Source organism: Schistocerca piceifrons, unplaced genomic scaffold, assembly GCF_021461385.2.
Source record: "Schistocerca piceifrons isolate TAMUIC-IGC-003096 unplaced genomic scaffold, iqSchPice1.1 HiC_scaffold_913, whole genome shotgun sequence".
NCBI classification, from domain to species: Eukaryota; Metazoa; Arthropoda; class Insecta; order Orthoptera; family Acrididae; genus Schistocerca; species Schistocerca piceifrons.
Genome location: NW_025729183.1, coordinates 1969825 through 1995718, shown reverse-complemented (window position 1 = coordinate 1995718; position 25894 = coordinate 1969825). Strand labels below are relative to the sequence as shown.

The 25894-nt window shown below is 57.5% G+C and overlaps 1 protein-coding gene across 1 annotated transcript; it reads left to right on the top strand.

The window, feature by feature from the left end:
• Nucleotides 1-15674: 15674 nt before the first annotated feature.
• On the top strand, nt 15675-17237 carry LOC124771291 (formin-like protein 6). The gene has a single exon (XM_047249311.1). The coding sequence runs from the start codon at nt 15675-15677 to the stop codon at nt 17235-17237; it is 1563 nt and encodes a 520-aa protein (XP_047105267.1).
• Nucleotides 17238-25894: the final 8657 nt, after the last annotated feature.

Here is a 25894-nt window from a genome sequence, read left to right as displayed (position 1 = left end):
GGCGAAAGGTGCGCCATCGGCGGGGTGGGTCGCTGGCACAAGTAGAGGCGGCGGCGTTGTTGCTGTTGTTGTGTGGTGTTTGTTTTGTTCGGCTGTGTCGGCGAGCTGTGTTGCGGTGCGTGTGAATGGTGGTGCAAAAGTGCTGGCGTTGGGGCTGCGACTGCGACGGCGGCGAGCCGCGGGCGCGCATGATTGTGATGTTGTGTACGGTAGTGGTGGTGGTGTAGCACGCCGGCGCGGAAAGCGCAGTTGCGGGCGGTTGCCCTTCGGTGCCAGCCATGTCGCGTGAGCGGCGGGTTGCTCTGGTGTCGACACGTGGTGCTCTGGGTTGTTGTGTGGTGCCCTTTGGCCGGTGGGGGTGGTTCGCGTGTGTCTCGTTCGCGCTCGGTATCTGGTCGTGGTCGTGCTGCTCCCCGTCTGTACGTTTTGTTTGTTTGTTTGTTTGTTTGTTTGTTGGCGGCGTGCCTGCCGACGTCGTCCCGTCGCGACCTTTCCAACCGAAAGTGTGGCGCCCGAAGGTGAACGAACGTAACCCTGACCTCGGCGCTTTACGCTGAGCCGAGCGAACCGAACCGAACCTAACCTAACCTGTGGTGTGGTGTGGTGTGGTGTGGTGAGGTGAGCTCAGCTCAGCCTGAGCCCCTAACGTCTACGTAAGGTAAGCTGTCCGGCTCACGCCTCACGTTTGAACGCTTTCTTAACCTACGTTTGACGCTTCTTAACCTAGCACTGACCCCTTAACCTAACGTGTAACCTAACCTAACCTAACCTAACCTAACCTAACCTCTGACGACTGACGTGTTTGAATGCTTAACCTAAGTTTGACGCTTAACCTAACCCAAGTCCCCTTAACCTAACCCACGTCCACCTAACCTAACCTAACCTAGACGTGTAAAAAACGTAATGTGTAACGCGTAACGTGTAAGGTCGGCTGTCGTGTGTGCTGACGGCAGATTGGGTTGGTCTGTAGATTCGGATTGCGGTTTGCCTCGGGCGAGGGGCTGGGTCGGAAGCGGCGAGGGGCGGCGGTGCCTGTTTGTTGCGCAGGCGGCGTCCGTTTGCGGCGGGCAATTGTTGAGAAACGGCTGTGAATGTTGGCGGGCGAGAGGAGGAGGACGGCGCGCGATGTGGCCCGACGGCTGCGGGCCGATCGGGAAACGGCGGGAGGGCGACGGAAGGCGATGGGGCGGCGGAGGCGCGTTTGCACGGCCGTCATCGCCGCACGCCTCGGCTTGTGTGGCTGTGGCGCCGGCCGCGCTGGCCGGGCTGCCGCGGCGACGGTGTGGGAGTTTTGCCGAAGGTTTGGCCATTCTGGCGGGTCGTCGGCTGGGGCTGTGGGGGCGGCATTTGGGCGGGGGCGGCGATTCTCGGCGGGCCGACCCAGGCTGTAGCGCGCGGTAGCTGCAGTTTGGCCGTGGTTTGCGGCGCTGCCGCGGCGACTGGTTGGCGACTGTGGTGTGGCTGTGTGTAGCCCCATCCTCGGTGGTTTGAAAGGCGCGGGCGGTTGTGGCGCAGGTTTGGGGCTGCTCCGCACAGGCTGTCGGACGTTGGGCGGTAGCAAGCGCTCCAGTCCACTATCATCTAACTTCATCAAGTGTGAGAAATGTAGCATTTACCCGAAGGCATTTACTACACCTTCTGAGGAACGGAAAATAGAAACTTCAGGATTTTCTTTATTGTCATCTAAGGATGTGGCTGTGGGAACATACCATCTGGGGGGAACTGAAGGGTCTAATAGTTGCAACTGCTGTCGTTAGCGACTTAGCAGCGCAACGGGCCTCTGATAGAGGTCACGGTCATCCAGAGGCGCCCCAAGGGCCCTGATGAGGGGATTATCCGAAGCAGCAGCTTTATCATACATCTTCTGGGCGATGGCTTGGAAGCGAGCGAGGACTTCTTGTTCTTGCGCAGCTTCATGTAGATATCGGGCCGGAAACTGAGGATGGACGTGGAAAATCCGGCGAAGAGCCTTATTCTGCTGCGCCTGCAGGCGATGAAGGTGTCGGTGCGCCGCATTTCCCCATGCAGCACAGGCATAGTCCATAACAGGACGCACAGACATCCGGTAGATGAGGAGTCCATTATCGACAGAGAGCGCTGAGCGCTCGTTCAGCAGCGGATAAAGCGCCCCCAGCCGCTGCTCAACCTTCCGGCGAACTTCCAGCACCTGCTGCTGCCAGATGAGTTGGCGGTCCAGGACAACCCCAAGGTAGGTGGCTGTCGGCGTCCAGGGGATGACCTCGCCGAATAACTGGAGCGGCTGATCGTGTGGCGGGGTCCTCTTGCGCGTGAAGACCACGGCTTGGCTCTTCTGAGCGTTGAACCGGACACGCCAAAGAGTCGCCCATGCTTCGAGGGCGGCGCACGCATCCTGGAGACGGCGATACATGGCTTGAGGCCACCGGCTGCGGGTGAAGATCGCTGTGTCATCGGCGTACATCGCGCGCTCCACCCGTGGAGAGGTAGGAAGATCGGCCGTATACAAGGAGTACAGGGTCGGACCGAGGACCGAGCCCTGCGGCACGCCGGCGGCAATAGGTCGGAGCGTCGAAGTCGAGTCATCAATGCGGACCACAAAGGTGCGGCCCCGCAGATAGCTGTCCATCAGGCGGATGAGGGACCGCGGAAAGCCATGCATATGGAGCTTCCACAGCAGCCCGGAGTGCCACACACTGTCGAAGGCTTTTGTGACGTCTAGGAAAATGGCGCCACAATACTCCTGGTTGTTGAAGGCCGTGGTAATCGCCTCAACAACGCGGACGAGCTGCTGCGTAGAGGAGTGGCCTCCCCGGAATCCAAACTGCTCCGGAGGCAACAGACGACGACGGTCCATAATAATCTTCAGTCGGTGAAGGAGGAGCCGTTCGAAAATCTTGCTGAGCTGCGGAAGCAAGCTGATGGGCCGATAGTTGTTGGGATTCTTCCGGTCCTTACCTGGCTTGGGTATGGCGACAACAACAGCGTGCTTCCAGGCAGCCGGATAGGTGTGTGTCACCAGGATGGCAGTGTATAGGCGGGCCAGATAAGTATAAGCTGCAGGAGGCAGTTCCTTGAGCGCCTTCCCAGGAACGTCGTCAGCACCAGGAGCCTTGTTAGAGGCCATCGCCCGGATGCAGGTGGTCACCTCGTCGGTGGTGAAAACCGGAAGCTGATCGTCGTCGCGGCGGTCGGTAGAGAGGTAGGCCGCGAGGCCATGGTCCACATCTTGAACGAACTGAGCGTCCACAGGGTCTTCAAGAGGGACGAAGTTCGCCTGAAAGACATCAGCAAGGGCATTCGCCTTATCCACTGGAGTGTAGGCGACACCAGTCGGCGAGTCCAGAGGGGGCAGAGCGTGCTTCCGCCTGGTAAAGAAACGCACCGCGTCCCAAGCGTCGGGCTCCGGAGTAAACGACGCCAGCTTCTGCGCCCATTGCTCGTTCTTGTGAGCGCTAATGGCGGCCTTAATATCCCGGCGGAGAAGGTTGACGCGCCGCTTAAGAAGGGGGTCGCGGGTAAGGCGCCATTCCTTGCTGAGACGATTCCTCACACGGATCAGATCCAAAATGTCAGCCGGGAGTCCTGGGCGCCGGGGAAGCGTGCGCCGGGACGGCGGTGTGGATCGCAGCAGGGCTGAGTGGACGTCATCAGCGAAGGCAGAGACTTCAGCATCGACGTCGCGGACGTCGGCTTCAAGACGGGGCCGCACACGGGCGAGGACATCTGCACGATAAGCAGTCCAATCAGTGCGCCGAAGATTAAGGCGCGGCGAGGTGAAGGCGGGATCAACAGCAAGATTGAAGAGGACCGGCAGATGGTTGGAGTTTAGCTCATGAATGACATCAGCGGTCATGAACTGATGCAGGCCTTTGGTGACGGCGAAGTCAAGGACATCCGGCGTGCCGCGGGAGGGGTAGCAGGTCGGCTCCTCAGGCCCGCAAGCGTAAGCACCAACCCTGTCGATTACTTGATGAAGCTGGCGGCCGCTGTGGGTGGTGTGCAGAGAATTCCACGCCGCATGCTTGGCGTTGAAGTCGCCGGCCAAAAAGAGCTTCCCCGGGAGACGGAGCAGTGCATAGGCGTCGTCGATGTCCAGCAGGTAGCGAGGAGGACGATAGACGGAGACGAAGGTGACCACCCCCGCTGAGGTCACCACAGCCACGGCCGTCGCCTCCATCTGCCGCAACGGCGGCGTAGGTACGACATAGTGGCGGATGTTCCGCTTGACGTAGATCGCGGCGCCGCCTCCACGGGTGGGGCGGTCGTAGCGGTAGCACTTGTAGTTGGAGATGTTGGCCCGGAGACCTGCCTTCAGGTGCGTCTCCGTCACGAGAAAGATGTCGATGTTGTGAGCTTCAAGGAAGTGCTTAACTTCCAGGAGATCACGGAAGAGGCCGTCGGCGTTGTACGTTGAAATACGAAGTTCCTCGAAGCGGCGCACCCTATCCATGATGTGGGGTAGCAGCACTGCTGGTGTTAAGAACGCTTCGTATCGTGGATTCCACGGTGGCTGCCAAGGTAGCGGGCAACGCCTGGATGGCGCGGCTCATTTCGGCGACCGCCGTCATCATGGTTTGGAGTAAGGTGAAGAGGTCGTGGGAGTCGACACTCGGCTGCTGGCCGTCCTGCGGAGTGTGGTCGACGGGACGTCGGCGCTGCAACGGCGGAAAGGCGGCGGGGCCTTCTGGAACGTCCGTCGGAACGGCAGAGGACGCAGGGGCGTCTCTGCGGATGACATACGGTGCAGAAAGCGGACGTTGCCAGGCGTTAGGAGGGCGAGACTGCGAGAGTGAGGCCCGTCCCTGCTGCTGGGCCCCCGCGTGGCGGAAGCTGGCAGGAGTGCTGCTGACGACAGCGGTCCTTCGACGGCGATCCCTGGCGGTGAGCGGGGGAAGCCCCCGTTGCCGCCGACTGGCCTCCTTATGTTTAGGACACGACCTGAAGTTGGCGGGGTGTCGGCCGCCACACAGGCCACACTTCGCCGGTTCTTCTCGAGGTACCTGGCATTGCCGGCTGTCATGGGCGCCGCCACACTTGACACAAACAAAAGGCATCGTACAACCACGGGCAACATGATTGAAGCCTTGGCACCGGAAGCATTGCGTCACCCCACGTGACTTGCGGAGTGTTTCGGCAGACATCACAAGCCCGCAAAGGCGGGTGACGTTGAAAATCTTCCGATGATCTGGCGTATCAGGCAGGATCACAATTCGGAGGCCTGACCGACGGTTGGTGCCCGGGATTTTGTGATAGTCCACAATCGTGGCGGCGAAGCCGAGGTCTTCAAGTTCTTCTTTGACCCAGTCGTTAGGGAGGGACTCGAGAATCCCCCGAAGAACCACCTTCAAGGTCGGCGGCCGAACGACCGGAAACGTATAATTCGGAATGCCTTGTGCACCAAGGTAGTCCATAACGGTGGAGTAATCATCGAGGGTGGTGACAGAAAGCTTCAGCTTGTCGCCGCCAGTCTGGCGCGCAGTGAAGGGCTGCTTCAAGTGCTGCTTTAGCCACTCGTAAAATTCCTTGTAGGACGAGGACAGCTGCAGCACGATCGGCGGAATGCGCTTCTGCTGCTGCGGCGGCGGCTGCTGCTGCTGCGCCTGATGCTGGAGACTGGGCTGAGCCGCATCGACAGCGTCCTCAGGAATGTCGTCGAATCGGTTGTGCACCGGAATATCCGCCGCCTGCGGCTGAACTTGCGCAGCACGCGCTTGACGCTTCTTCGGTGGTTTTCGGAAGCCATCATCCGTCACTTCGGCAGCGCGCGAACCACCATCAGTGCCCCTCTTCTTCCGAGAAGCCGCCGTCGACGGTGTCTGCCTCTGGACGACGTCGTCGTCGATAGAAATATCTGAGAAATCAGCCAAATCGAGGTCCATATTCGAAGCCGGGTCCGTCATAATCTTATTCCTCTCTTCCATAGCCCTGGTCGTCATAGGTGGGGGGCCGGATGGGGCCGCCGACGGGGCAAGCCCCGCCGGACGGCGATCCGCCACACCCTTCGCTCCGCGCACGTCTGTCTGCTGCGACATATCGCACTCGAAATGGTAGCAAGCGCCCATCCGCCAGTCGTATGTCCCAAGAAGAGGAGAATAACACAGGATTTACCTGACGGCATTGCCTGCATTCGTCAGAGGAGAGAGATTGGGTTGAACTTCTTTATTTGTGGTATGGCAGCAGGGTATGCGGGATTATAAAAAGTGAATCATAGGGACGGAGCTGCAAGCAGCGTCCGCTTAGTGCACTCCCGGTTTCTCATCTGTCGAGGAGTGCGACAGGCCGCTGATAGCGGTCGCGAACATCTTGAGGAGCACCAATGTCTCGAATGAGGGGATTGGCAGAGGCATGCGACCGTCGGTAAAAACGGTCGGCAGTCTGCTGGATGCGGAGCATCACGTCCAATTCATCAGCTGCTTGGTGTAGGTAGCGATGAGGGAACTGCGGGTGGACATGGAAGACCCGCCGAAGAATCTTATTCTGTTGCGCCTGGAGACGCTGGATATGCGTGGGGGCTGCATTGCCCCAAGCCTCACATGCATAGTCAACAATCGGCCGAATAAATAATCGGAAGATGAGGAGGCCATTCCGGATGGAGAGGTCAGACCCCTCATTAAGGAATGGGTACAGTGCGCCCATCCGCTGATGGACTTTGGCACGGACGGCGTCGATATGCGGCTTCCAGAGTAGGCGATCGTCCATGATGACGCCCAGGTACCGGACAGTCTTCTGCCAGGGGAGAGCGGTCCCGTAAAGGTGAAGTGGCGGGGCCGGCATCGTTGTCTTCCTCGTAAAGACGATGGCCTGTGTCTTCAGGGGGTTGAACCGGATGCGCCAGCGAGCTGCCCAGATCTCCAGATCGTCGCACGCCCGCTGCAACCGGGAATGCATGGCTGCATGCCACCGGCTCCGGGTGTAGAGCATCGTATCATCGGCATAGACGGCTTTCTCCACACGAGGCGACGTCGGAAGGTCCGATGTAAAGATAGTGTAAAGGACGGGGCCCAGGACAGAGCCCTGCGGCACCCCAGCGACGATGGGCCTGGCAGTGGAGAGGGCTGCTTCAACGCGGACAGCGAAAGTACAGTGCCGCAGGTACGATGCAATGAGGCGCACGTATGCCCGGGGAAACCCAAGGTGGGCCATCTTCCAAAGAAGGCCAGTGTGCCAAACACTGTCAAATGCCTTGGTGACATCAAGAAGAACCGCTCCACAGTATTCCCGGTTATTGAAGGCGCGAGTGATGTACTCCACAACACGTACAATCTGCTGGGTCGTGGAGTGGCCGCGGCGGAAGCCGAACTGTTCCGGGGGGAGGATTTCCCGAAGATCCAAGATGGCCCGGAGTCGCTGAAGAAGTAGCCGCTCAAACAACTTGCTGATGTGGGGAAGCAAACTGATAGGCCGGTAGGATTTTGGGTCTTTCCGATCCTTGCCCGGCTTGGGAACAGCAATAACGATGGAGTGCTTCCACGCTGCAGGGTAGGTGCGAGTCCGCAGAACCCAATTGAAGATGGCAGTGAGACGAACAACTGCCAGGAGCGGCAGATTCTTAAGGACCCGGCCAGTAATGTTATCAACACCTGGAGCCTTGGACGCCGGGAGAGCCCTGATGCCCGCACGGACTTCAGCCACGGAAATAGGCGGGATGTCGTCGTGGTCCTCCTCCTCGTCCCCATGGAGGATGGTCTGCACCTCGGCGTCAACCTGGGCGACGTGCAACTGGTCCACACCATCGTGAAGGGGGGTAAAATTCTCCTGAAAGATGTCCGCAAGGAGATTCGCCTTATCCGCATGTAGATAGGCCGTCCCAGTCGGCGTTGCAAGAGGGGGTATCCGTGTCCTGCGTTTCGTAAAAAAGCGGACCGCATTCCAGTGCAGGGGGTCGGGGGTGAACGCCTGCAATTTCGCAGCCCAGCGTCGATTCTTATGCTGGACAATCGCCGCCTTGATGTCACGGCGCAGGCTGTTGATTTGGCGCTTCAGCTGTGGGTCCCGAGTCACACGCCAATCCTTGCAGAGGCGGTTACGAGTGCGGATGTCCTGGAGGATTTCCGCCGGGAGAGCGGAAGATGCGAATGTGCTGGGGCGCGGGCGGGGTGTCGCTCCCTCCAGAGCGGCGGTGAGAGTATCAGCGAACTGGTCGACAGAGGCCTCGTGAACGCCGACGCCATCCACTTGTTGCTGCAGGGCGGCAGTAACTCGTCGCTGGAAGCAGGGCCAATCCGTATGGTTGAAATTGAGGTGGCCCGGACTCTGCGCCGGGGCGACGTCCAGTTGAAAGAGAACGGGCAGATGGTCGGAGTTCAGTTCGTGAAGGACTTCAGCAGTCAGGAACTGATTAAGTCCCCGAGTAATAGCGATGTCAAGTACATCAGGCCTCCCTCTGCTGGGATAACACGTTGGCTCCACGGGACCGCAGACATACGCGTTCACCTCTTCAGTGGCCTGGAGTAGAAGGCGCCCATTACGATTGGTGACCAATGAATTCCAGGCCGCATGTTTGCAATTAAGGTCACCTGCGATGAAATATTTGCCTGGAGTCCATAGAAGGAGACGGGCATCATCGATGAGGAGCTGGCGGCGAGGGCTCCGGTAGACAGCCATAAACGTGACCGGTCCAGTGGCTGTTTCAACCTGGACAGCAGTGACTTCTATAGACCCGATGGCAGGCGGTTGAATTTCACAATGCGGGATGGAGGAGCGGATGAAGATCGCCGTGCCACCCCCTTGCGTCGGTCGGTCGGTCCGAAAGCATCGGTAATTTGCGATGTTGGAGCGGATGCCTGGTTTGAGAAACGTCTCATTCACCAGGCATATGTCCACGTCATGTTCAAACAAGAACTGCCGGAGCTCCTCAAGGTCGTAGGTGAGGTTGGCGGCGTTATAAGCCACGATGCGGAAATCATCCAAGCGGCGGCGTCTAGGCATGCTGGGCTACTGAAGTGGCTGCAGTAGGAGCCTGAAGGCTGCGTGAGATCGTCGCCTCCACCGTGGCGGCGATGGTTGCAGGCAGGTTGACGATGGCATGGGTCAACTCGGTCACCATCGTGGTCAGATGCTGCAGTAGCTGGAAAACGTCATGGAGCCCAACAGTAGGCACCGCAGTGGGTGAAGGAGAAGCTGGCTGGCGGTCCTGGCGCGGAAGAGGCGGCGGGACGCTTGGCACCTCGGCAGCTGCAGTAGCCCGTGGGTGGGAGACGCCCTTCAGGGCATCGGCCACTGTGATACCGGGCTGGATCCTCGCGGACCGGCGTTCCATGAGGGAGGGCCACGTACGGTTGTCATTGGCCGGCCGTGTGGGCGGCGGTTGGCGCCGCCGGCGGGTATCAGCACGTCGGGATGGCGGGACGGGAGGAAGACACCGCTGCCGACGGCTAGCCTCCTTATGCTTCACGCAGGAACGAAAATTGGCAGGATGACTGCCTCCACACAGGCCACAGACGGGCGGCTCTTCCTTGCTTCGTGGACAAAGGCGGCTGTCGTGGCCAGCACCACACTTGACGCACATAGGCGGCATAGTGCAGTGACGGGCCACGTGGTTGAACCCTTGGCACCGGAAGCATTGGACCGGGCCACGGGACTTCCGCAGACGTTCCACGGTGACGGAGAGGTCGTAAATCCTGGTTAGCTGGAATATTTCCCGATGCCGAGGAGTGTCCTGCAGGACGACGACGCGGTGGCCAGTAAGCTGATTGGTCCCGGGCATACGATGGTAATCCACCACCGTCGCGACGAAGCCGAGGTCCTCCAGTTCTTCCTTCAGTTCGTCATGGGTGAGAGACGCCGGAATGTGCTTCAACAGCGCCTTCAGAGTCGGCGGACGTACCGCTGGATAGGTATACATGGGGATACCCTCTCGCCCAACCATATCCATTACAGTCACATAATCCTCAGTACAGGAGAGGCTGAGTTTGAGGGTATCACCCCCCGTCTGCTTGGCAGTAAATGACTGCTTACAATGTTCCTTTAACCACGTGTGTAGTTGCTTGTAGGAATTCTTAAACTGCAACACAATGGGCGGCACCTTCCGCTGCAGCTGAGGTTGGGACGGTTGCTGCTGCGCCCCCTGCTGTTGCTGTTGCTGCTGGGGCGGTGGAACGCCGTCCGCGCCGTCTTGGATGACGTCGTAGCGGTTAGACGTTGGCACCGCGTCCGTGTCAGGCCGCCGCTGCGGCTGCTTCGAGACCTTCTTCTTTGGTGGCTTCCGGAAACCGTCATCTGCTTCGGTGGCGGCGTCGCCGGTGCGCTTACGACTATGCTGCTGGTGGCCGTCGTCATCTTCGCCTGAAGAATCAGGAGTGCAATCCATACCGATATCCAAAGTCCTTGCACAGGTCGTCAACAGATCGTTCTCACGGAGGCGTTGCCTGGTCATCATAGGTGGGGGGCCGGATGAGGCCGCCGACGAAGTATTCTCCGCCGGACGGCGATCCGCCACACCCTCAGCCGGAGTAGCGTCCGTAGACATAATGAGCTCTCGCGCGACACGTCCGCTCTCGTCGGAAGACTAACTCCGAATGGGTAGCAAGCGCGGGAGGCGCGGCGCGGCGGCGCGCAGAGTGGCGGCCGCTCTCTCGGCCGTCCGCGCCCGCCCGCGACACTGGCTGGGCCTTGTGATTCTCTGCTCTGCTGTGCTGTGCTTGCGTGCCTGCCGTCCCGCTCGCTCTCGCTCTCGCTGTGTGTTAGGCGCGTCGTCGAAATGGCAGATCAGGCGGCTACGAACGAGACTGCTGCGGCACCCGCCGCCACCGGCACTACGAAGAAGGCCAAGTCTGCGTCGTCTGCGAAGAAGCCGCGCGCCAAGCCTGCGCACCCGCGCACCTCTGAGATGGTGACGGCCGCCATCAAGAGTCTGAAGGAGCGCGGCGGGTCGTCGCTGCAGGCGATCAAGAAGTACATTGCCGCGCACTACAAGCTGGACGCGGAGAAGCTGGCGCCGTTTATCAAGAAGTACCTCAAGTCGGCCGTCGTGGCGGGCGAGCTGGTGCAGACGAAGGGGAAGGGCGCGTCCGGCTCGTTCAAGCTTGCCGGCGCCGGCGGCGGGGGGGCGGCCGAGGGCGGCAAGGCTCGTGCTGGCGGTGCCAAGAAGAAGCGCGCCGCTCCGGCCAGCAAGGAGAAGAAGGGCGCCCGTGCGGCCGGCGCAAAGAAGGCTGGTGGCGTGAAGGCGGCGACCGGTCGGAAGGCGGGCGCCGCCAAGAAGGCGTCTGCGGCGTCGGCCGCTCCCGCGGGTGCGAAGAAGGCGGCTGCGGCCAAGCCGGCCAAGGCCAAGTCGCCGTCGAAGGCGAAGAAGGCCGCCAAGGTTCCGACGAAGAAGCCGAAGGCGCCGCGCCCGAAGAAGGCGACGACGCCGTCTAAGGCGAAGGCTTCGCCCAAGAAGAAGAAGTAGAGTAGAGTAGAGGAGAAAGAGATGGGAAAGGAAGGGTTTGGCGCTTGACTCCGTCGTCCCCACCCCCCGTCGTCGTCTAGTGGCGCGCAAGAGACGCGCGGCCCAAAACGGCCCTTCTCAGGGCCATCAAAGCACGTCGGGGAAGGTTTTGATTGTCGTGTTGCGGTGTGGGGGTGTGTGTCTGTCTGTCTGTCTGGCGTTTCTGTATGCCCGTGGGGATGCTGTTTGCGTGCCGTGGTGGTTGGATTGCGGGGGTCGGTGGCGGGTGTGGGCGGCGGTAGCGGTAAGCGGTGTTGTCGTCGTGGTTGATTGTCGCCGTGTTTTTTGGCGGCGGCCGACGGTTGGTTTTCTGTCACGTTGTTTTTTTTTTTGAATACGTTGGTTGGCTTGCCTGCGTTCGTTCTTCTCGGATGTCTGTCTTGTCTAGTCGTGTCTGGTCTTTGTTTTTGTTTCTTTGTGTGTGTGTTATGTTTTGCAACGGGGGGCACGTTGAGATGAGATGTCGGCGGGGATTTCGGTGGCGCGCCTGCCTGGCCGTTGGCCGTCGGAGTGGAGTGCGGGTTTTGTTTCCGAAACGAAAGCGGCGGCCGGCCGGCCAGCCACCCGTGCGGTGTGACGTCGGCCGTTGGGTATTGTGCGCTTTGAGCGCCGGGGAGGGATGATGTGTGATTGTTGCGCGCTGCTAGCAGGCAGGCAGAGTGAGCGGGTGTGGCGGACGGACGGGAAGTGGTGGTTTGTTTTTTTTATTTTATTTTATTTTTGGGTTGTGGGGCGAGAGGCAGGCGACCGACAAAGTTTGCTCGCGACGGAGAGATGTTAGTGGCCCTGAAAAGGGCCGTTTTTGTTTGTGCGGTGCGGTGCGGTGCCGCGGCGCGGTTTAGGCGCGCTCGCCGCGGATGCGGCGCGCGAGCTGGATGTCCTTGGGCATGATGGTGACGCGCTTGGCGTGGATTGCGCACAGGTTGGTGTCTTCGAAGAGGCCGACGAGGTAGGCCTCGCTGGCCTCCTGCAGGGCCATGACTGCGGAGCTCTGGAAGCGCAGGTCGGTCTTGAAGTCCTGGGCGATCTCGCGCACTAGGCGCTGGAATGGCAGCTTGCGGATGAACAGCTCTGTGCTCTTCTGGTAGCGCCTGATTTCTCGCAGGGCGACGGTGCCCGGCCTGTAGCGGTGGGGCTTCTTGACGCCTCCGGTGGCGGGCGCGCTCTTCCTCGCCGCCTTGGTGGCGAGCTGTTTGCGCGGCGCCTTTCCGCCGGTGGACTTGCGGGCCGTTTGCTTTGTGCGGGCCATAGCGGTAGCGGTAGCGGAGCGGCGTGCGTGGAGGCTAGGTGCGGCGCGGCGTCCGGTGCTGCCTTGACAACGGGCCCGCGCGCCTCCGTGCTGCGCTTATATGCCCTCGGTTGCGCGTGGTGGGGGGAGGGCGGGCCAGAGTCTATATAGGGGGGCGGCGGGCGCGCTGGGCGCAGACCGTAGCCGACTCGCCAGCCGCTGCAGCTGCTGTTTGTGTGTGCACGTTTTGCTTTGCCCGAGGAAGGATGACAGGCCGCGGCAAGGGAGGAAAGGGGCTCGGCAAGGGTGGCGCCAAGCGGCACCGCAAGGTGTTGCGCGACAACATCCAGGGCATCACGAAGCCCGCCATCCGCCGCCTGGCTCGCAGGGGCGGCGTGAAGCGCATCTCTGGTCTGATCTACGAGGAGACCCGCGGGGTGCTGAAGGTGTTCCTGGAGAACGTGATCCGCGACGCGGTGACGTACACTGAGCACGCCAAGCGCAAGACTGTGACGGCCATGGACGTGGTGTACGCCCTGAAGAGGCAGGGGCGCACCCTGTACGGTTTCGGCGGTTAGGCTGCGTCGCAGCGGGCGCTGGCCTTCCCGCGGCCGTGCTTGTGGGTGGGAGAGACTAGAAAACGGCCCTTTTCAGGGCCACCACACTGTTCGGAAGTTGAAAAGTGCGAAAGAGTCTGTGTTGTTGCTGCGTGTGTGCGCTGTGTTGTTTGTTTGTTTGTTTGTTTCTTTCCGTTTGAGCGACGTGATGTGACTGGGAGGGGAGAAGGAAAGGAAGCGTGTCATGTGGCTGGCTGTGTGTGTGAGAGTGGAGCTGCTTCGTTTGTGTTTGTTATTGTGTGTCTTTGTATCGATCGCGATGGAGATGGCGGGCTGTGCGTTGTTGTGCGAGAGGCGGTGATTATTTGCTTGCGTGGTTTGGCTCTGTGTGTGTTTGCGGCGGCGTTGGGGTTTCCGAGGCAAGGCGTGTGGGCATAGGCGGCCGGATCAGCTGTTTCGTTCGTGTCGACGGCCGTTGCGCGCGGGAGCGGAGGGCGGTGTGTCGACACGCCTCCCTTTAACAATGGTCATTATTGCTGCCGTTGTCGTTTGGAAGGCGACTGCGACCGTGCAAAATGTGTGTGTGTGTGTGTGTGTGTTGGACCACACGGGCTGTGTGGACGACAAGATGGCGGACGTGCGCCGGCGGCGGCTGTGAAAGTGCAAAGTTAAAACAAAACAAGGACGACTGAAATTTTGCTTTGGACGTAGGTTTGTGTGGTGGCCCTGAAAAGGGCCGATTGTTGTGGGCCGAGCCGAGCCGGCAAAGCGCGTTGCGTGCAGGGGAGCACGCGGCGCTGCGATTGCCTGGCCTCCTTTAGGCCTTCTTCTCGATCTTCTTTGGCAGCAGGACGGCCTGGATGTTGGGCAGGACACCACCCTGTGCGATGGTGACGCCCGACAGGAGCTTGTTGAGCTCCTCGTCGTTGCGGATGGCAAGCTGCAGGTGGCGCGGGATGATGCGCGTCTTCTTGTTGTCGCGGGCCGCGTTTCCGGCCAGCTCGAGCACCTCAGCCGCGAGGTACTCCATGACGGCGGCGAGGTAGACGGGCGCCCCGGCGCCGACGCGCTCTGCGTAGTTTCCCTTGCGCAGGAGGCGGTGGATTCTGCCGACCGGGAACTGGAGCCCAGCCCTGCTTGAGCGGGACTTTGACTTGCCCTTGACTTTGCCTCCCTTTCCGCGTCCGGACATGGCGATGGGCTAGCGACGGTGCACACGAAACGGAAACGAAAACGACCGGTGCGAGCGGCAGCGAGTCGAGCAGCGGAGTGCGTGCCGGCGCAGCCGGGGTGGGGGTGCTTTATGGGCTCGGGTGCGGCGGCCGGTTGCGCGCGCGCCCCATTGGTCGGCGGCCGCAACAGGGCGAGCTGGTAAAGGTGCGGCGGCGGCTGGCGGCGGGTGCCACTGACTGCGAAGCGGACGGACGTGCGTCTACCTGTGCTCCGCGCCGCTATTGTGCTCCCAGCCCTGGAAATTCCCACCGCGCGCTCTCGCCGCCTTTGTCCAGAGCTCGCCTCGTTGCTTGCTTCTCGTGTGCTTGGTCGCCGCTTCGCGTGCTCGCGGTATAGCGGCGTGTTTTGCCGTACCGTCGGGGCTAGCGGGTCGCGCTTTGTTCTGGGTTTCCGGACGTGGTCGAGTGTGTGTTTTCAGGAAAAGCAAATCTGTCGATTCTAGAAAAGCAAAAGTCGTGTTGCACACTCAAGACCGGGGACGGAATTCTGGACCACTGAGCGCTCGTTCTGACATGGGATAGATCGAGAAGAAAGAAGAACATCGCGCCGCAAGTAGGCGACTATAAATCAGCGATATTGTTCGAGAATTTCTGTGCCATAGGTGTTAGGGAAGCTGCAGTCCAGGGACCCGCCGAGCCACACAGTCAAACAGACTGACTGTGAGGCCCTTGGTGGTATCCCGCGCCTGCTAGGTGTAGGGAAAGGTCACTGGCACGGAAATTGTCGAAATATAGGACAAATTCTGTAAACCGTTTCATTTCACGGTTGCCCCACTATGGGGCACCCACAAGACCGACATCCAAGCGACGACTCACACAGTGTGGACCCGACAACTATCACGACCTCATCATCATCTCTTTCTTCTTCTATGGACCACTCACCCCCATCACCATCATCAGTCACTAGTTCGGACTCCGACAATCTTGTCATTGCCACCGACAGTGACACCAGCTCTATCTCGTCATTGGGCGAGGGACGTCTGCGGCGAAGCGGGAGGCTGCTTCAAAAACAGGAAAAATCTGGGCAGCCCCTGCAACCCGCTATTGCGGAAGAAAATCAACCGCTCACGCCACCTGCCTCAACAAAAGAAAACCTAAAACATGTCGAAACGGCAGAACAGGTAAATCCTGTACTGCCACAACAATGCCAGGGCACAGAAATCGAAACCACGATATGTGACCGCCCCCATAAACCAACAGCAGATACTAGTGCGAACACAGAAAGCGCAGCACCAACGCCAAACGCCACCCAGATGACGTCAGAGGGCGGCAACAGGGGACAGGAGAAAACAAGTCCAGTAGCTCCCCAGGCGCAAGGGGGCCCTACGCAAAATAGAAACCAAAGAACTAACAGAGGCCGAAGGGTTCCCCCTATCACTGTGTTCGAGACGAAAGGGTACACTACCTTGATAGGGCAGATTCAAGGAAAACTAACAGGTGCCCTTAGTACCTCATACAAGGGTGATAGCATCGTCTACCAGGCTACAAACCCGGAGGATTTTCAATACCTCAAGCAAGAATTCAGAAAGCGCAATCTAGAATTCTTCACGTACAATGACGACCCAAAGAGCACACTGAAGGTCGTCGTTAAAAGACTGACGCCCTACTGGACCCCAGAGGACGTCAAGAATGCACTCGCCGAGAAGGGCTTTCCGGTGCAAGACGTATTCCAAATGTCTAAACCGCAGACTGAAATCGATGACTCTGGAAACGTAGTATCAGCGCCAAGGAGAAAAACGGCCAATTTCCAGGTCAACCTATTGAACACGGCGGAGGCCAGGAAAATATTTAAAGTAGAAAGACTACTTCATATGAAAGTCACCATAGAACTATACCAAAAACCTAGTGGGCCCACACAGTGTTATTTATGCCAGAGATTTCGACACGGGGCAAACCAATGCGAACTCGCCCCCAGGTGCGTCAAATGCGCAGGACCGCATCTTTCTGGCGCCTGCACAAAGAAAAGGGAAGAACCGGCCATATGTGCCAACTGCAGGGGCAACCATCCAGCCTCCTTCAGGGGCTGCCCGGAAAGACTGAAGATCGTCCAGGCGTGGGAGCGCCAGCGAGCTTCAGCTCCCAGAAGGCACGAACCACTTCCCAGAATTCCACTGAGAAACCCCAACCCCCCTCCAGCTCCCCCCATGGAAGTTGTGGTTTCTGCCAGAGCAGAATCCACAAGCCCTCCAAACCCTGCCAAACCCCAACGGAGTACACAACCATCTGCTCCACAACATCAACCACGCCACGAAGAAAGCCCTATTGGCAACAGGACTTTAGCCGAGGTTGTGAAAACTGGGCGCACTCCTCCCCCCCCAAATACCCCTAAACCAAAGCCTCAACGATCCCCCCTCAAGGCAACTCTGCCTATTAACAGAACTCCACCCCAACAGGTCGCCTCTCCCCCACAAAACATACCCCTCCCCACCCCAACCCAACCTGTAACAGAGAAGGCAGCAACAACACCACTGCCCTCAACATCAAAGGCCACAAACGTACAACCACCAAGAGCCATACCAGCCCAAGACATACCCACCGAACCCGCCCAAGCCACAACTGCACCAGCAGTTACCAACAACACTATTAACATCGTCAGTGGCCAGACCACTGCGCAGGAACGTTCCGTTCAGGTCGAACAGGAACAGCCACTCCAGTTGCTCTATAAGATTTGGGCGTTTATAAAGTCCCTCATTTCACCAGCCTTCCTTGAAGGCATAACTCAGCTATGCACCAAAATAGCAACAGCCCCGGACCTCATCTCTACAATCTCAATACTCGCCACCAACATCCTACCACTGCTCTCCAATGGCAAATGAAGAAGAGAAGCAGCATATCACCATCGCCATCTGGAACGCAGATGGCATCTATCACGACAGGTTCGAGCTTGAGATGTTCTTGGATGATCATGGAATTGATGTAGCTCTCCTCAGTGAGACACATCTAACCCCAGATGACACATTTCAGGTCCGCAACTACCAACTAATTAGGACGGACCGTCCTAACAGACAAGGTGGCGGTACAGGTATCCTAATAAAACGGCGCATATGCCATCGCCAGGTACCTGTACCAAGACTCATTAACACAGAGGCAACAGTGGTGGAAGTTGTTCTGAACAACCGCCCCACACACTTGGTGGCAGTATACCACCCACCAAGCACGACACTATTTCCTCACGACCTGGACGGTCTTCTGAACGGCAGTCACAACACAATAGTAGGAGGGGACCTGAACGCCAAGCACAGGGCATGGGGTTGCCGCACCACGAACACCAGTGGAAATCGGTTACTGAGATACCTTGATAACCACCCAGCAGTGCAGGTCGTCTCTCCAGACGAGCCCACTCATTTCCCATATAATTCAAGATGTCGACCAGACATACTGGACATATTTCTGTTAAAAAATATCAATCTGGCAACCACCACAGAAGTTGTCAACAGTCTAAACTCTGATCACAGCCCTGTGGTGCTCAGATTTGAGGGAGATCAAGATGTACCCAACAGCAGAATACATACAACGGTGCACACCGACTGGGATAGGTACAAGCAACTGGTCGCCCTACACATCCCAGACCATGCACCAGACATGCCAACCCATGTGGAAATTGACCAGGCAATAGAGCGATTTACCAACATTATCAAGGCGTGTGGAAAGGCTACCACCACCAAAATCACACACAACAATGGGCGATCCAACCTGCCCCCAGAACTAGCACAATTAATCTCAGATAAAAACCGCATGCGCAAAAGATGGCAGACCTACCGAGACCCCCAGGATAGGAGATGCATGAATCAAATGGCCCATGAAATCCAAACCAGACTGAAACTCCTGCGATGTTCCAGGTGGGAACAAAGTCTTCAGGCAGCTGAGAGAAATCCTGAAAAGTTCTGGGGGATAATAAAAGCTAGGCGGCAACCCCACAAAGCCAACAGACCATTACACGGGCAGAACGGCTTGGTATACACGCCGGAGGACAAAGCGACTGCCATGTCAAACACCCTCGAGCTCCAATTCCGGGAGAATGTCATAGAGGACGACGAGGACGAAGCAGACGCCCTGGAACAGCGGGTAGAACGACACCTCCATCGTAGACTTCGCACCAGGTCCGACACGACCTTCGAACTGACCAGCGAGCGTGTAGTTGCTGCTATCATCAGGCGAATCGGCACTGCAAAAGCCCCTGGTCCTGACAACATCAAACCATCCTTCCTTAAGGCCCTCCCCCAACCTGCAATCTCCCATCTCACTGCCATCTTAAATAATTGTCTTACAGCACAATATTTCCCTTCAACCTGGAAGGTTGCTAAAGTAATATCAATTCCAAAACCAAATAAAGATCACCTATTCCCTCAAAACTATCGACCAATCTCCCTGCTAAACCACCTGTCTAAATTACTTGAAATCCTCATCCAAAACTCCCTACTACAATTCCTATCTGCCAACAATATCCTTATCCCTGAACAATTTGGATTTCGTGCTGGGCATAGCACAACACAACAAGCCATTCGTCTGGTGGAGCACATCTGCACAGAGAAGAGCCAGGGCAATAGCACAGCTGCCATTTTCCTGGACATTGAAAAAGCGTTCGACCGGGTTTGGCATGGCGGCCTGCTATACAAGCTGTCGAAGATGAATTGCCCACTTCACCTGCTTAAAATAGTCCACTCGTTCCTGGTGGAAAGGACATTTTACTCTACAGTAGATCGAGCAGACAGCGAGCTAAAACAAATAGAAGCAGGTGTCCCACAGGGATCTGTGCTTGGCCCCCTCCTATACTTACTATACACCAATGATCTGCCGAAGGAGCCGGGCGGTAACATTGCCCTATATGCAGATGACACTGCATTATACCACAGTGGCAGAAACATCAACTATCTAGCCTACCGCCTACAGCGACACCTAGACAAAGTGACAAAGTGGTGCAATCTGTGGAAAATAAAGATAAACGCAGACAAATGCCAGACTATCTTATTCAGCCACAAGATAAAACGCCCCATAGTGAACATCACGCACAACAACCAGGTACTACCCTGGAGAGAAGTAGTTACCTACCTCGGGCTAAAACTGGATAAGAATCTGACATTTGTGCATCACATTAAAGAGGCCAGAAACAAGGGCTCCGCCCGGCTCTTTCAGATATATCCTCTCCTTAAAGGCAGGGGACTCACAATACCTGCCAAGCTCAAAATTTGGAAAACGATCATCCTGCCAGCCATGCTCTACGGTTCAGAAGCGTGGAGTATGGCAGCAGACACCAACCTTAAACAGTTGGAAATCATCCAAAACAAAGCCTTCCGTATAGTTGCAGACGCTCCATGGTTCTCGAGCAATGAGGAGATTAGAGCAATGTTAGGACAGCCATCATTCTATCACCTCATAAAACAAAAATCATTAAAATTCTACGAATCATCCAATGCATCACCACACCAACTCATCAACTCTCTGGGAAGGGATGAAAACCCTGGCCAGAGAGCACCAATCACCACCATCCATCGCCAATTCAGGCGTTAGTCACATAAATTCATGTGCAAACATACACTTACATCATCATCGCTGCCGCCTCCACAACCATCATCTATCCAGGGGAAAACCGACCCCTAGCCAGTACCATATATAACCCTGAATCCGCACCATAAAGGAACACCTCGTAAGACAGAGCGTTTCAAGGACGCTGGTTCTTCAAGTACACCATGGGTATAGACCCAGCCATTTTCATGTCGGCGGGTGCCACTGTGTGGGGAGACGCTGACTAGAGCGGAGCGCTTGCTACTGGTGTTGCTGTTCGTTCGAGATGCCGCCCAAGACTAGCGGGAAGGCCGCCAAGAAGGCTGGCAAGGCGCAGAAGAACATTTCGAAGGGCGACAAGAAGAAGAAGCGCAAGAGGAAGGAGAGCTATGCCATCTACATCTACAAGGTGCTGAAGCAGGTGCACCCTGACACGGGCATCTCGTCGAAGGCGATGAGCATCATGAACAGCTTCGTGAACGACATTTTCGAGCGCATTGCGGCCGAGGCTTCTCGCCTGGCGCACTACAACAAGCGCTCGACCATCACGTCCCGCGAGATCCAGACCGCTGTGCGGCTGTTGCTGCCTGGCGAGCTGGCCAAGCACGCCGTGAGCGAGGGCACGAAGGCGGTGACCAAGTACACGAGCTCCAAGTAAGGAGGTGGCTCTGGAATGGAAGGAAGGAAGGATGGAGAAGGCTCCTCCGTTGCGAGAGCGGCAAAACGGCCCTTTTCAGGGCCACCAACTTGCCTTTTGCGGGAAGGGCGGAATTGTTGTTGTTTGTGTGGACGGCTGTGATGTATGTGTGCATTTTGATTGTGGGTGGGGGGGCGCGTCAAAGGGTGTTGCGGGGTACGGCCACGAGGTTGGTCGCCGTGGCGTGGTTTTTGACCCGTTGGTGTTGGTGTGTGTGTTACCTGTCTGCGAGGGGGGACAGTGCGATCGCCGACTTTTTTTTTTTTTGTCACCGTAACGACGGCCGTTTGCGGGTTTGTTTTTGCACATCATACATGGCGAGGGTGAAATGTGAAATGTTTTTATTTGTTTTTGTTTTTTTTTGCCGCCCACTATTCCCTTTGCTGTACGCCGAGTTTGACAATGGTGCGACGTAACTGCAGCGTGGAGGTGTGTGAGTGACGTTGAAATGAACGTGCCATTAAGACGCATTGTTGTTGTTGTATTGTACTGTACGTGTACGGCGACACGCACGATGATGTACCATTCGACACTCTGATTTTTGATAGCCGTGTCTGACTGATTGCGTACGACGCACGCACACCGATGTCGTCATTCAAGATGCACGCGTGTCCAGTGCAGTACAGTAAGCGCGACGCTAGACGGCGGCGGTCGTTTTTTGGCGAATGTCTGTACACGTGTTTGTCTGTGTCCATCGGGTATGTATGTATTTGTTTGTTTGGAAGTGTTTTGTGTGTCGGTGACGTGGTCCGATCCGTCGCCCCCTGAGTAACTGTCGATCGGCGCGATAGACCGGCGTCACGCAACTGAACCGAAGTCTTGGGCACACCCGTCATACTGTTGTACGCCGTCGCGCTGAGAACGGTAACGAAAGGTTGACTTTGATCGGTCGAATGTCTGGGCAGAACGTGAGGAATGAGGCAAGAGTGCAGGAGGAAAGGACAGAGGGGGGGGCAAAAGAGAGAGGAAGGGAAAAAGGGAGAAACGCATTCGCAGAGCAACGGAACGTTCCCGTGTCGGAGGCGTATTGGAGCCGCACTGAAATGCGTTTAACGGCGGCGCGGCTGCAAGTGTCTGCCGTGGTGAACGTTACCTTTGACGGCTGCATTGGGCTTTGCTTTTGCTTTCGCTTTCGCTTTCCCGGGTGTACGTAACGTTTGTTGATATGGTTCTGAGGAAGAGTGTATGACAGTGCCGTGCCGTCCATGTTCGTGTGCCCTCCCATTGTGTGTATGCTATTGTCTGTGTACTTGAATGATGTATGTAGGTGTTGGTGGACATGTTTTACCAGTGGGGGGAAATGGATCGTCGATAGTTGCCGTCACTCTGTCACGGTCGAGATGACGCCACCCTCCGCACAGAAAGGTGTCGAGAAAGTGTGTGTGTGTTTAGCGAATTGCGTCCGTGAATTGGCAGTGTTTGGAGGTGGGCTTGCCCTGCATGTGGCCCGGAAGGCTGTTCGTTTGGCGGTAGTGTTGTGTGGACAGGGGAGGGGCATGCGTAACGCTGCTGGCATGGCATTTCGGGAGATGGGAGGGGGCAAACGAGGAGCGGCGGCCAAAGACACGGGGAGGGGCGCGGTGTGGGTGGCTTGCGCCTGTGCTCGGCGTTGTGGTTTGTGCAAAAGAGGAGGAGAAAAACAATGAGTTGCCAGGGAGGGGAGCGGTGTTGTGTTGTGGTTGTCGTGGTGTAGCCGCAGACGCGGCTGTCAGTGAACGTGGCGAGACGGACGGATGCGCGGAGGGGCGGGGGCGGGGGCGGGGCATTTCGCCGGTGCCGTGCCATGCCTGAAAGCCGCGTGGTCGCCGTGTTGTTGGTGGCGTGGGGGCGAGGAGAGTACCGTACGGGTGTGCTTGTGCGCCGGAAATGGCACACTGCGGCTGCCCGTCTTGGAGGCTGATGGCTGTGGTGTGGAAATGGGGCGCGGTGATGTTGAAGCAGTTGAAGAACAGAAAAAAAGAAACCAAAAAAAACGGAAGGGGGGAGGCATGGCGTGATGCGGCGGTGGTGGTGAGAGCGGGAAAAACAAAACAAAAAAAAAAGAAGGAAAAAGAACAAGAAACAAAAAAGAAAACAAAAAAGTCTATCAATATTAAAATGTAAATGGAAATGGACCCAGGTATATAACCTCCCCGCACAAATAGCAGAGAGACCGATGATAATAAAAATGTGGCAGAATGTTAAGGTCCCTACAAAAGAAACCCAACGATAATATTAATGAAAGAATGAACCGTATGTAACATTGCAACAGACATAATGAAACCTGATGAATTGTATAAGGGCAGCAGCGTTGACCTTTGGCCCTGTATTCAGAATAAAAAGAGCCAAAGATCGTTACCCCAATGAAAAAGACACACGAAAGAAACAAAAAAATTGCATTTATATCTGCTCCTCAATTGTAGATACCCCCCCTTACACAGCTGTGTGCAATGAATGAGTGCTGGCTGGTAATTAATTGCACTCCTTGGAGGGAAATGCCATAGGAAGTAGTCTTTAAAAAGTGAATGTTTTTCGTTAAAAGAAAAAAGTTACTTTAGAAAAAAGTAATAGTGGGGCTTTTGTTGTTGAACAAAATAAGTACAATTAACACACGTTATCAGATTTGCGCAATGCAGCTTCACACTACCTTTTTATTGCAACACAATACACTGTACATCGTCCCGAACCGTGACCAGAGTCGCGAGACGAGCAGAGCACGCCGCCGACGCCCGCTCAGTACAACCGTCCACCCGCTACTACTGTCGACTGACTACTACCTCTCCCGACTCGCGCTACAATATATATATATAACAACTGTTCCTGGCGACTCGCTGCGTGCCACTACTGTCGTCTGGCGCGGTCCAAGCGCCGACCAGCAACGATAAATAACTCTCTGGTCAGACGGAGATGCTGTCATGCCTCGCCATCGCTCTGGTAATGAATACATACGTGTTGCAGCGTGCGTACCACCGGAACACGCAGTGGCGGAGCCAAAGACTGTGTTGTCGAGGTCGAGTGCGTGCGGGAAGAGAGGCAGCGTCGGCACGGAGATGCAAGCGAGCGAGACGCACGGGGGCTGCGGCGTGGCGCGTTTGCGGTCGGCGCCTTTGGTGGCAACGGCCGGGACAAGCAGCGGTGTATGGTGTGGTGCGGGGCGGACAGGGGCGGCGGTGGACGGGGAGGAGGCGGCGCGACGACGGCATGGGGGCGAAAACGGGACGGGGGACGGCGGATGTTGAGAGGCGTCACGCGCGGACAGGACACAGACACAGAGACACACAGATTGGAAAGGGAGGGTGCGCGGTAGTAGTTGGGAATGTGCGTACCGTGCGGGATGGGAGTGGGCGAGGAACACGGTCGTGGCCCCTGTTTTGGGTGCGTGTGATGACGTCGGTGTGTTGTGGGAAGGGAAGGGAGAATATGCTGTGGCGGCGGCGCGTAATGGGCGTAGGCCGAAAAGAGAGAGGAACGTGGGCAGTGTGTTGGCAAGCGTCGGTTCGACTGCGACGTTGTGATGGGCAGGGCAGGGCAAGGCAAGGTAATGGTGGTAGGAGTAGGCGTGTGGGCGCAAAAAAAATCTGCTGCTGCAGGCGGTGCCGTAACCGCCATGGCGGGAAGGAGAGAGGGCCTAAGAAAGAAAGAAAGAAAGAAAGAAGAAAACAAAAAAAAAAAAGGAGGGGGGGGGCGAAAGTGGAGAGGCGGTGGTGTGAGAAGGGCGGGGGCGGAAGGAAGGCAGGAAGGACAAGAGGCGAGGCGACGGCTTGCTTTGTGTATCGGTCGGTCTCTGGCTATGCTTCGTTTTCTGCAGCAGGGTCGGTGCGCGGCGTGGCTCGCGGCAGTGGGAACGCCTGGCGGCTGGACGGCCAGCAATGCGGTTGGATGGGCGGCCACAGCACCGCACCTGTGCCCGAGGAGGAGACGCTGGCGGCGGGCCCTGAGGTGAGGCCGGCTCGGCTCGGCTGGGGCTGTGGATGTGTAGGTGTGCGCCGCTGCTGCAACAACGAGTAAAACGCGAGAAGAAGGGATGGCGGTAGAGAGAAAAAAAAAGGTCGGCACGGCCATTGCGCGATGTGGCGTGTTGTGTTGATGCGCAGGCAGACGCGTACAGAGAGACGAGCCCGGTCTGCAGCAGGGTGTGGCCGTGCCGAGTGCAGAGCAGCGGCGGCTCGGTTCGGTTCGGCCCGGCCCGGCCCGGCGGGCCGCGCTGTTGTCGGCGGACGTGAGCGCCCCCTGGCGGGTGGCCGGAGGCGGCGCGGCGTGTTGGACGTGTGGCTGGTGGCAGTGCACAATTTGCGAGTGGCTGGCGGTGTGGTGTGGCGGTTGGCGCGTCGGGCGGCGGAGAGAGAGAGAGGAGAGGTATGTGTTGCGGGCGCCGTTTGCTGCGCTGCGTCGTTGCGTGCCGTACAGGGCGGGCGCTTGTCGACTGTGTGGGCGGTGTGGTGAATTGGCGTGAAACGGCTGCCGAGAGGTGTGGTAGCGAGCCGGTCGGTCGGTGTCAGTGCGAAGGGGAATGTGCGTGCGTTTGGCGTGAGAGTGGGAATTAGTGGGGCCGGCTGTTGGTGTTGGTTCCTTGTGTCTTGTGTCGTGTAGGTAGCTTGATGGCAACGTGGAAGGACGCCGGTTTCGTTTCGAGGAGCCTTGCGTGTGGTTGTCGACGTTGACTGGTTGGCGTGTGCATGTGTGGGTCGCGAGTGCGTTTTTGGCTGGCTGTGTGTGTGTGTTGGGGGGAGGCGGTGGTGAAAGTGCAGTCGTTGCCACGGGCGTCGTCGGGTGGGGCTGGGGCTGTGCGTCGTGGCGGAAAGGTGGTAGGTTGCGGGAAGCGAGCCCGTCGTTGACGGTGTCGCGTGAGTTGTGAATCGAGTGGGGCGCGGGGCGCGGGACAGGAGCAGCGTGCCGCTGCGTCGTGGTCGTCAGCAGAGGCTGTGCGTGTGCTTGTTCGTTTTGTGGGCGGTTCGTGCGAGGCGTTTTTGTTTTGTGTTGCCCTACTTGTTAGTTTATTTTGTTTGTGTTTTGGTTTTTGTTTGTTATTTTGAGACGACGACTGGTTGGTGGCGTGCGCGCGAAGTGGCGGTGTGCGCTTCCCGTGTCGTTTGTGTTTTTATTTGTTTTTATTTTTGTGTGTGTGTGTTTTTTTTTTTTTTTTTTTTTTTTTTTTTTTTTTTTTTTTTGCACTGGGCCCCGGGGGGTGGGTGGGTGGGTGGGTGCGTGTCGATTGCCGGCTGGCGAAAGGTGCGCCATCGGCGGGGTGGGTCGCCGGCACAAGTAGAGGCGGCGGCGTTGTTGCTGTTGTTGTGT

What these genes read in the sequence shown, in the direction of transcription:
- LOC124771291 (XM_047249311.1), top strand. Translation starts at nt 15,675, where the DNA reads ATGACGTCAGAGGGCGGCAACAGGGGACAGGAGAAAACAAGTCCAGTA.